The sequence below is a fragment of the Pithys albifrons genome, chromosome 27 (genome assembly GCF_047495875.1).
Source record: "Pithys albifrons albifrons isolate INPA30051 chromosome 27, PitAlb_v1, whole genome shotgun sequence".
NCBI lineage: Eukaryota > Metazoa > Chordata > Aves > Passeriformes > Thamnophilidae > Pithys > Pithys albifrons.
Genome location: NC_092484.1, coordinates 5,422,769 through 5,433,229, shown reverse-complemented (window position 1 = coordinate 5,433,229; position 10,461 = coordinate 5,422,769). Strand labels below are relative to the sequence as shown.

Sequence of the window (10,461 nt, the reverse complement as noted above, 5' to 3'; positions counted from 1 at the left end):
CGCTGTGGGTGCTTTGTTATGGGCAGGGATGTGCCATGGGGATGCTGGTATGGGCAGGGATGTGCCATGGGGATGCTGGTATGGGCAGGGATGTGCCATGGGAGTGCTGTGTTATGGGCAGGGATGTTCCATGTGGGCCTCACTCAGCTCTGTGCTCTCCAGTTGGGGTCTGTGCCTCAGTTTCCCTATGGATAGTCACTAACTCCAGACTCCCAGGATCCCAACTCCCCAGGGGTAGGACTGGATCGTCTCCAAAGTCCCTTCCAACCCTGACTACTGTGTGAAGTCTGAGATTCTTCCCCCCTGGCACAGCAGGAAGCCCTGGTCAGGGGCCATGGATGGGGGGCTAGTACCCCCTGGCCCTGAGGTCCTTCAGGGTGTGGGTCCCCCCAGGTGCCCCCCTGGCCCTGAGGTCCCCTCGGTTTACCCCTGATGCCCCTGTAGTGTTCACAGGGCTGGAGCAGGACAGGGAAGGGGTTTGGGGACAGGCCCCAAACGCCTCCCCCCTTCCCATATCCATGCTGGGGGTCTGGGCAGCCCTTGGCACCAGGGGTGACCTTCAGCAAGGCTTTTGGTGCTGTTCCTGTGACATCCTGGTAGGAAAACTCAGGAGCTGTGGGCTGGGTGAGGACAGTGGGGTGGGGGAAGGATTGGGGGAAGGGCAGAGCTCAGGGTTGGGGTCAGCAGAGCAGAGTCCAGTTGGAGGCCTGTGGTCAGTGGGGGTCCCTGGGGATCCACACTGGGCCCAGCCTGACCCAACTGGTTTATCCATGACCTTGAAGAAGGCACGGAATGGCCCCTGTTGGCTGAAGATACAGAACTGGGGCAGGGGCTGATGCACCTCAAGGCTCTGCTGCCATTCAGTGGGACCTGGGCAGGCTGGAGAGTGGGCAGAGAGAAACCTGGTGAGGGTCAACAGGGGCAAGTGCAGGTCCTGCCCCTGGGGAGGGACCACCCCCAGTACCAGCACAGGCTGGGGGTGACCTGCTGGAGAGCAGCTCTGCCAAAAGGACCTGGGGTGCTGTCCATGAGCCAGCCATGTGCCCTGGGGCCAGGAGGCCAAGAGTGTGGCCAGCAGGTCAGGGACGGGATCCTGCCCCTCTGCTCAGCCCTGGGGAGGCACATCTGGAGTGCCATGTCCAGGTCTGGGCTCCACAGGACAGGAGAGACCAGGAGCTGCTGGAGAGGGCCCAGTGGAGGCCACAGAGATGAGGAGGGGTCTGGAGCATCTCCCTGATGAGGAGAGACTGCAGGAGTTGGGCCTGGTCAGTCTAGAGGAGACTGAAAGGGGATCCCATCAATCCACACAAATATCCCCTCAATCCACCCAAATATCTCCAAAGGGTGTCAGAGGACAGTGCCAGACTGTCCAGTGGTGCCCAGAGACAGGACAAGGAATAAAGGCCACAAACTAAACCACAACGTGTTCCACCTTAACAAGAGGCAAAACTTCTTCCCACAGAGGGTGGCAGAGCCTGGAATGGCTGCCCAGGGCGGCCGTGGAGTTGACAAGGTGGTGTTGTGGCCAAGGTTGGACTCGATGGTCTCAGAGGTCTTTTCCAACCGAGTTGATTCTGTGATTCCGAGTCTCCGTCCTTGGAGACATGCCTGGCCCACCTGGACGCCTTCCAGAGTCACCTGCGTGGGTGACTTTGCCCGGGCACGGCGTTGGATGGGCTGGATATCCGCAGATTCTCCCGCTCGGGGACATTGGGGGGGTTCGGTGACGGGGGAGGGTCGTGCTTTGTGTGTCCCCCCACACCCCCGGCCATGAGGCCCCGCCGTTCCCATGGCAACGGGCGCGCGGCGATGGCGTCACTTCCGCGCGGGGGCCGGGCCAGCGCCGCCCCCGCCTGGGAGGCCGCAGCGGCCGCGGGGCCTCGGGAGCGGCGAGCGGGACCGGGGGCCCCGAGACCATGTGCAGGTACCGCGGGGAGCGGGGCCGGGGGGCCCGGGACCATGTGCAGGTACCGCGGGGAGCGGGGCCGGGGGCCCCGGGACCATGTGCAGGTACCGCGGGGAGCGGGGCCGGGGGCCCCGGGACCATGTGCAGGTACCGCGGGGAGCGGGGCCGGGGGGCCCGGGACCATGTGCAGGTACCGCGGGGAGCGGGGCCGGGGGGCCCGGGACCATGTGCAGGTACCGCGGGGAGCGGGGCCGGGGGGCCCGGGACCATGTGCAGGTACCGCGGGCAGGGCGGGGGGGGACACCCCCGCAGCTGGTGGGGAGGGCCCGCTCAGGTGAGAGGGCTGTGGGGCCTGCACGGAATGGGAGGGGGGCAGCGGTCAATGTGTGTTTAGGGGGTCCCCCAGTGGTCAGTGTGTGTTTGGGGGGGTCCCCCAGTGGTCAGTGTGTGTTTGGGTGGTCCCACAGCGGTCATTGTGTGTTTGGGGGTCCCACAGCGGTCATTGTGTGTTTGGGGGGCTCCCCCAGCGGTCAATGTGTGTTTAGGGGGTCCCCCAGTGGTCAGTGTGTGTTTGGGGGGGTCCCCCAGTGGTCATTGTGTGTTTGGGGGTCCCCCAGTGGTCAGTGTGTGTTTGGGGGGTCCCACAGCGGTCAGTGTGTGTTTGGGGGGTCCCACAGCGGTCAGTGTGTGTTTGGGGGGCTCCCCCAATGGTCAGTGTGTGTTTGGGGGGTCCCACAGCGGTCAATGAGGGGACTGAGGCCCAGAGCAGTTGGGGGGCCGGGGGTCGTCCCCACAGGTCAGTGTGAGCGGGATGGGGGGTCCCCATGCCCGTCAGTGGGGTGGGAGACCCACCGGTGAGTGGTGGGGTGTCCCCCACAGGTCAGTTGTGTGGGGAGGGGAGGGTGGGAGGCCCAGAGCAGGCACTGGAGGGAAGGGCTACATACAGTGGGTGGGGGTCCCACAGTCCCACCCTGGTCAGTGTGTGGGAATCCCACAGTCCCACCTTGGTCGGTGTGTGGTGGGTGGGGATCTCACAGTCCCACCCTGGTTGGTGTGGTGGGTGGGGGTCTCACAGTCCCCCTTGATCAGTGTGGTGGGTGGTGGTCCCGTGCCTGCCAATGGAGAGGGACGCACCCCCTGGTCGGTGGTGGGAGGTCTCACACGGGTGGGTGCAGTGTGGATCCCCTTCTGGCTGTGGGGTGGGGGTGTGGTCAGTGTTTGTGGGATGGGGGGTCCCACATTCACTGTGTGTGGGATGGGGGGGTCCCACACGTTCAGTGTGTGTGGGGTGGGGGTCCCACACGTTCAGTGTGTGTGGGGTGGGGGTCCCACACGTTCAGTGTGTGTGGGGTGGGGGGTCCCATACAGTCAGTGTGGGGGGTGGGGGTCTCACACATTCACTGTGTGTGGGGTGGGGGTCCCACACAGTCAGTGTGGGGGTTGGACCTGGCCCCACGGCAGGTGTGGAGTGGTTGTGGGGTGTGGGTTGGACCCTGCTGCCGGCCGTGGGGTGAGGGCAGGGGGTAGGCAGGGCTGCCCACCCGGGGGGGGTGCATGGCACGGATCCCCTTGGCACGTGGGGTGCCAGACCCGGGGCTGCCACAGTGGCCCCGGCTCTGCTCTGGGTGGTCACCAGCCCTAGGGGACCACGGGGCACCCCTTCCCTCCCAGTACCTCGGCGGTGCTTCCTGCCTGGGTGTGAGGCCTCCCCATTCCACCCTTTCCTCCCCTTTCCCAGCCTTTCGGAAGCAGATGGAGCGAATTCCTCGGGGTGTGGGCTGGTTTGACATTCCTCAGCTCGAGCCTGTGCCCAAACTTGCAGAAAATAGTTGCTTCCCCCCCCCCTTTCCCCTCTCCCCTTTTCCCTGGGGTCGCTCAGCTCTCCCTCCTGCCTGTGCCGGCCCCGGGGGGTCCTGGAGGGGCCGTATCCTTTGTCCCACGGCTCGTGTGGGTGTTGGGGCCGGGGGCGAGGTGTGTGTGCGCTGCTGCCGAGTGTGGGAGGAGGGAGGGCTGGGTTTGCTTTTGGGTTTGGGGGCTGCGTGGGCTCAGCGCGGGCTGTGGGCGGTGGGTGGGTGTGTGGGTGGTGCCTGGGGGGACACCGAGCCCGCGGGCGTTGGGGCGTGCTGGGCACGAGCACGTGTGTCCCCGGCCGGCGGTCACTGAGCGCTCGGCGCCCACCCTGCTCGCAGGTTCCCGCTGCCCACGGACAGACAGATGGACAGCCCATCCCCGCCGCACGCCCCGGGCCGCGCTGCCCTGCCGGGCCCCGCCGTGCCCAGCGCCAGCTGAGGACACACGGGGAGTCATTCCCGGCCTCTTGTCCCGCTCGGATCCTCCCTCGCCGCGGGCGCGGCCGCCTCTCTCTCTGCTGCTCGCCATGAACGGGCTGTCGCTCAGCCAGCTGTGCTGCCTGTTCTGCTGCCCGCCCTGCCCGAGCCGCATCGCGGCCAAGCTCGCCTTCCTGCCCCCCGAGCCCACCTACGCCGTGCTGCCCGAGCCCGAGCCCGCGGGCAGCGCTAGCACCGGCTCCCTGCGCGGCGCCGCGGGCCGCTGGAAGCTGCACCTGAAGGAGCGGGCGGATTTCCAGTATTCCCAGCGGGAGCTGGACAACATCGAGGTGTTCGTCACCAAGAGCAGCCGCGGCAACCGCGTCGGCTGCATGTACGTCCGCTGCGTGCCGGGCGCCAGGTGAGTCACCGCGGCGGGGCCAGCAGGCAGGGCGGGGACACAGACAGCGCCGGGCCAGGGCCTCCTGCACACTCCCCTCCTCTCCCTGCCGCTGGGGGGTTGGAGGCGGCCCCTGAGGCAGCTCCCAGGACCGGCCTGGCTTGTGGCTGCCCCGGGAATGGGGTTACAGCAGGAGCAAGGGGATGCAGCGATTCTCCCAGGCACTCAGCAATAGGACAAGGGGGCACAATGGGCTCAAGCTCTGCCAGGGGAAAATTTAAGTTGGAGATCAGAAAGAAATTCTTTTCAGAGAGAGTAATCAGGCATTGGAATGGCCTGCTCAGAGAGGGGGTGGATTCCCCATCCCTGGAGGTTTTTAAACTGAGATTGGCCGTGGCACTGAGTGCCATGATCTGGTAAAGGGACTGGAGTTGGACCAAGGGTTGGACTTGATGATCTTGGAGGTCTTTTCCAACCCAATCCATTCTATGATTCTATGATTGTGTGATTCCCAGGATTGTCCCACAGATCTCTCAGTGTCATGGCAGGGTTGTAACGCTCCACTCTGAGCTCCCACTCTGAGTGCTGTGAGAGGCTCTTGGGGAGTGCTGGGGAGGCTGCATTGGCTGCCTGCCCTGTCCCACCTCTACAGTGACCGTGGGGATGGACAACAGCCCGTACCAGCCAGGAGAGCCTGGTCTGTTTAGTCGAATTCATGGCCACATTTGATTCCTCAAGGAGAAGAGTGGTGGGAGTGAAACCCAGGAGGGGTTTGGGCACATCCCACTGCTGGTCACCTCCATGGGTCCATGAACTGAGAAGCTGGAGAGGGGCAGCCTGGGGTGGGGGACTGAGACCCCTTTCCACTGCCTGGGATGAGGGGTTGGGAAGGGACTGAACAGTTGCTGCCCAAGCAGCGGCACAGTTTGGGGGTTCAGGGGGAGGCCAGGTCACCTCAGCTGACCCTGCTCACTGGTATCCACAGTGTGGATCAGCATTCCAAGGTGCAGGGCTGGAGGGGAGAACGTGGGCTAGAGGGGAGCCAGACCTCCCAAACCGCAGGACATCAGCCCCTGCTGGCTGTGTGACCTCCCTGCAGATCATCCTGCCACCACCTTCCTGCTGGGGCTTCCTGGGCATCCAGGATGGAATTGGAGGCCCAGCCTGGCCACAGGTGTCACAGACCAGCTTGGCGGGTACAGCAGGGAGAGAGTCCTGCTCCATCCCTTCAGCAGAAGGGAGCCAAGCTTCCATCAATCCAATATTAGTGTTAATTTTTGTGATTAACATTGTTTTCCCCCTTGTGGTGGAAATTTCTTGTGCCTTGTCACTCCCACAATCCACTTCTCTTCCAGCATCTGGTGTCTTGCCAGGCTCAGGAGAGAAAAAAACCCCCACTGTCAGAATTCTTACTTGAAATCCTCGTTGGGCAAACGGCCCCAAATCCTGAGCCTTTTACCAAAAATAGACTCAACAACTTGAACAGAATCATCATCTTGCCTTTGGGGCTGTCTGTTCTTGCTTGGGGCCCTGGCAGCAGGAGGGTCTGGGGGGATCAGGAGGACCTTTCTTGGTGGCCTGAGGGGTGTTGGCCCTTTGTGTTGTGTGGTTTGGTTTGTTGCTTCCAAGGCAAAGGTTCTGGCTGGCGCTTCCCAGGGATAGGGATAGGGAAGGGCCAGGATATCACAGAATCATAGAATGGATTGGGTTGGAAAAGACCTCCAAGATCATCAAGTCCAATCCTTGGTCCAACTCCAGTCCCTTTACCAGATCATGGCACTCAGTGCCACGGCCAAGCTCAGGTTAAAAACCTCCAGGGATGGGGAATCCACCCCCTCTCTGGGCAGCCCATTCCAATGCCTGAGCACTCTCTCTGGAAGGAATTTCTTTCTGATCTCCAACTTCAATTTCCCCTGGCAGAGCTTGAGCCCATTGTGCCCCCTTGTCCTATTGCTGAGTGCCTGGGAGAAGAGACCAACCCCCACCTGGCCAGAACTTCCCTTCAGGGAGTTCCAGACAGTGCTGAGGTCACCTCTGAGCCTCCTCTTCTCCAGGCTAAACACCCCCAGCTCCCTCAGCCTCTCCCCACAGCACTTGTGCTCCAGTCCCTTGACCAGCCTCGTTGCTCCATCCTAACGTGCTGTTCCCGCCTCCCCGGTGCCACAGGTACACGGTGCTCTTCTCCCATGGCAATGCTGTGGACCTGGGGCAGATGAGCAGCTTCTACATCGGGCTGGGCACCCGCATCAACTGCAACATCTTCTCCTACGACTACTCTGGCTATGGTGTGAGCACCGGCAAGCCCTCGGAGAGGAACCTCTACTCCGACATCGACGCCGCGTGGCAGGCGCTGCGGACGCGGTGAGCGGGGCAGGGAGGGAGGGAGGATGTCTGTGCTGCTCTCAGGAAAACCCTGTTATCCAGCAGGCTGGAAAACAGGAAGTCTCCCAGAAAAGGAACCCTGGGCTGCTCGGAACAGGAAAGGGATGGCTGGAAAGCTTCAGGAGGAGCAGCCAGGGGACCTGATGCTGCAGAGCATGACCTTAGCACAAGCTGTTCTCCTTGTCTGACTGTCTCGGGCTAAGGCTTAGTTCTGCTCATGGGTTTGGGGTGCAGCTTTGTTCCAGGCTCTGCCTCCTCTGCCCTGGCTGGCAGTGTGACCCAGAGCTGAGGGCTGCCCCCACATCTGGGATCTGTGAACTCCCCCATAGCCCTGTCCATGGCAAGGGAGAGCCTCAACACCACCCATGACTCACCTGGCAGCTCAGCCCCAGCTGCTCCCTGGTCCTTTAGGTGTGCAGGGAGCTGCCTTGGGCCCAGCCAGGGGAAGACCAGAGGGACAGATACCCCTGGGAGCCTTGGAGAGTGCTGTGGCCATTGCAGTGTGCCCTCTGAGCTGTATCTCAGACATAGGGTGGGATTGTTGGGTTGTCCTGTGCAGGGCCATGAGTTGGACTTGATAGGTCCCTTCCAACTCCATCATACTCTATGGTCCTCTGATCTGGTGAGGTGACTTGGGTGTTTGGCTGTTGACATGCCCTGTGCTCCCCCAGGTATGGGATCAGCCCCGAGAACATCATTCTGTACGGGCAGAGCATTGGCACCGTGCCCACCGTGGACTTGGCCTCTCGCTACGAGTGCGCGGCCATCGTGCTGCACTCCCCGCTCACCTCCGGCATGCGCGTCGCCTTCCCCGACACCAAGAAGACCTACTGGTTCGATGCCTTTCCCAAGTGAGTGCCCCACGCAGAGGGTCAGTCAGGTCTGCAGGGCAGTGCCCTGACCAGCTGTGTCCTGGACACCAGCCCTGCCCACAGCCAGAAGTCATGGTGACAAGTGTGGACCCATTTCCTATGATAGGCTTTAAACATCCTCTCTGGGGTCCTGTCACCTACATTTGGTCCCCTTGGGGGGTCATAACCCTCACTGGGGTCACTGTGCCCTGTGTGCACCCCAGTCCCCTCTGACATCACCTCCTGGCCACCCTGTCTCAGTGTCCTTGCCCCCCAGCTTCAGGGCTGTCCCTCTGGCCCTTTGTTGGGTGTCACAAGCCCTGGGACCCCTCTGCCCCAGGAGTAATTCCCTGTGGATTCTCCCACTCTGCAGATGTCAGGAGCAGTGCTGAGGAATGAGCTTTTCCTTCTCCTCTGCCCTGCAGCCAGGCCAGCGGGGCCCACCCAGGGGACTGTCCCCAAGCCGGAAGTCGTGGCTGGGGAGCCACCAGCCCACGCTCTGTGTCCCCATGGCCTCATGTGGCCTTTGGGGCCGGGCTGGGAACAGCCGTGCTTCCCCTGCTCGGAGCCTGGCACGGCTGATCCCAACAACGGAAGGTTGTCCTGCAGCAGTGCTGTGGTCCCCTGGGGATATTGTTGCTGCTGTCTGCTCCTCATCCGTCATACCAGGGCAGATCTTGCCCTGGAGCTCATCCGTGGCAGGAGCTCCACGTCCCTTTCTGTCCCTGTGTTCTGTGATCAAAGAGCATTTCCTGGTCCCTCTCCCACGGGGTGTTTTTTAAGGGGGCAGGAGGGGAATGGAAGTGTCCCAGTCCCTGTGCTCACCCCTCTCTCCTCTCTCCCCCAACCCACCCTCTTGTCAGCATCGAGAAGATCTCCAAAATCACCTCTCCCGTCCTCATCATCCACGGCACAGAGGATGAAGTCATCGACTTCTCGCACGGCCTGGCCCTGTTTGAGCGCTGCCCCAAGGCCGTGGAGCCGCTCTGGGTGGACGGGGCGGGGCACAATGACATTGAACTCTACAGCCAGTACCTCGAGCGCCTTCGGAAATTCATCTCCCAGGAGCTGCCCAGCCAGCGCAACTAGGGGCGGGCAGGGGGGGTCTGCTTGTTCCCCCAGTTCCCCCAATGTCTTCTCCCCAGTCCCTGCCGCTGGAGGTGCAGTGAGTTTGTTCAGCCTCGGCTCCAGGCTCGGGAGAATGGACGGTGTTTCCTCTGGGACACAAGCACAGCCTCCTCCCTGCCGGTGCCAGCCCTGGCACTGCTGGCACCCCAGGCCCTGCTGGGGCAGCCCCTCCTTCCCCCTGCCCCAGAGACATGAGCCCACCCCCCGACGGTGGATCCTTGGCTTCGGACACGTGCTCGTCCCCTCTCCCAGAACAGTGAACTCCCAAGTTGCTCCTGGCTGCTCTGCTGCTCTGACATAGCAATAAGGCGAGTTGGAGAGGGGCTGGTGGGCCTGTCCCCCTCCTCGTGTCCCTGGGGTGGGACAAAGGAGGTGGCAGTTCCTGCTCTCCACGGAGCTTTCCCGGGACCAGCGCTGGCGGTGCCTGGAGTTCGCCCCACAGCCGGGCCAGAGCCGTGTCCCTGAGGGGACTATGGGGATGCACAGAGGAGGTGCCCTCCTGCCCCACACCTCCTCCAGTCTGGCCCTGCTCAGCCTTCCCAGAGCGCTCCTGGTGTTCTGGCCACCCCTGGCAAACCTCCTCTGGAGCACTCACTTGGGGAACAGAGCGAGGGAACCGGGCACTGAATAAAGAGCAGAGGTTTAGCGTTTCACCCGTGTGTGCCCTTTCCCTGGGGCCAACTGGAGGTCCCTCCCTGTGACCCAGCCCTGGGGTCCAGCCCCTGAGCTCTCTCCCTGTCCAGCATCTCCCCCAGACTGCCCTTGGCTGGATCCCCAACCCTTGTCACCTTCCTCTGGGTGCCAGTGAGGGGGAGGGTGCCCTTGGCCCCCTGGGACTGGGCTGCAAAGGTCTGGGTCTTCCAGTTGGGTGTGGGGACAATGGGGGGAACCCATTGCCCTGCCAGCTCCTGTCCCTTGTCATTGGAGGATCCCATGGCATCACAGTGGCAGAGGGAGGATGGCTTGCCTCAGCCTCCTGGGAGCTGTGGCATGGGGGGTGTGGGTGTGCCACAGGGCACACGAGACATCCCCATGGCTGGCTGTGTGCCAGGACCAGCACAGTGAGGGACACAGGGTGGTCCTGAGGGACAACAGAATGGGCCTGGGGGCAGCAAACCTTATTTTTGACCTGCTCCATGCCCAGCTGTGCCACTGGCTGTGTGGGAACGTCAGTGATCCCTGGAATGTGCTGGCCATGGAGGTGTGGGTGTGTCCCGGAGTGTCCTCCTGCCAGCAGACGGGAGCTTTGCCCCACGGAAGGGCAGAGGCTCAGGTTTGTGCTGCTTGGGTGAATCCCGCCAGTAATGGCAGTTCCAAGTGTCCCTGTGTTTTCCTGCCCCCGGGGCATCCCTGGCCCCAGCCCACACAGCAGAGCACTGCTCTGCCTCCTCCTGCCCGCGGGGGACCCTCGCTGGGCTTCCCAGCACTGTCCCCCCTCCCTGTGCCTGTCCCCTCTGTGTCCCCTCCTCCCCGGGGAGGCCGGGCCGGCTCATGTGAGGAGGGATAATCTCCTTAGGGAATCCGGGC

General features: G+C 62.8%; 1 protein-coding gene across 1 annotated transcript; it reads left to right on the top strand.

Annotated features, from left to right (window-relative positions):
• The first annotated feature begins 1,835 nt into the window (after positions 1-1,835).
• ABHD17A (abhydrolase domain containing 17A, depalmitoylase) lies at positions 1,836-9,587 on the top strand. The gene is made up of 5 exons (XM_071577944.1): positions 1,836-1,924; positions 4,096-4,594; positions 6,740-6,934; positions 7,627-7,806; positions 8,670-9,587. The coding sequence occupies exons 2-5, from the start codon at positions 4,284-4,286 to the stop codon at positions 8,893-8,895; spliced, it is 912 nt and encodes a 303-aa protein (XP_071434045.1). The 5' UTR covers positions 1,836-1,924; positions 4,096-4,283; the 3' UTR covers positions 8,896-9,587.
• Positions 9,588-10,461: the final 874 nt, after the last annotated feature.

What these genes read in the sequence shown, in the direction of transcription:
- ABHD17A (XM_071577944.1), top strand. Translation starts at nt 4,284, where the DNA reads ATGAACGGGCTGTCGCTCAGCCAGCTGTGCTGCCTGTTCTGCTGCCCG. An exon ending in CGCTGCGTGCCGGGCGCCAG is followed by an intron (nt 4,595 to 6,739) that starts GTGAGTCACCGC and finishes CCGGTGCCACAG; the next exon opens with GTACACGGTGCTCTTCTCCC. An exon ending in TGGTTCGATGCCTTTCCCAA is followed by an intron (nt 7,807 to 8,669) that starts GTGAGTGCCCCA and finishes CCCTCTTGTCAG; the next exon opens with CATCGAGAAGATCTCCAAAA.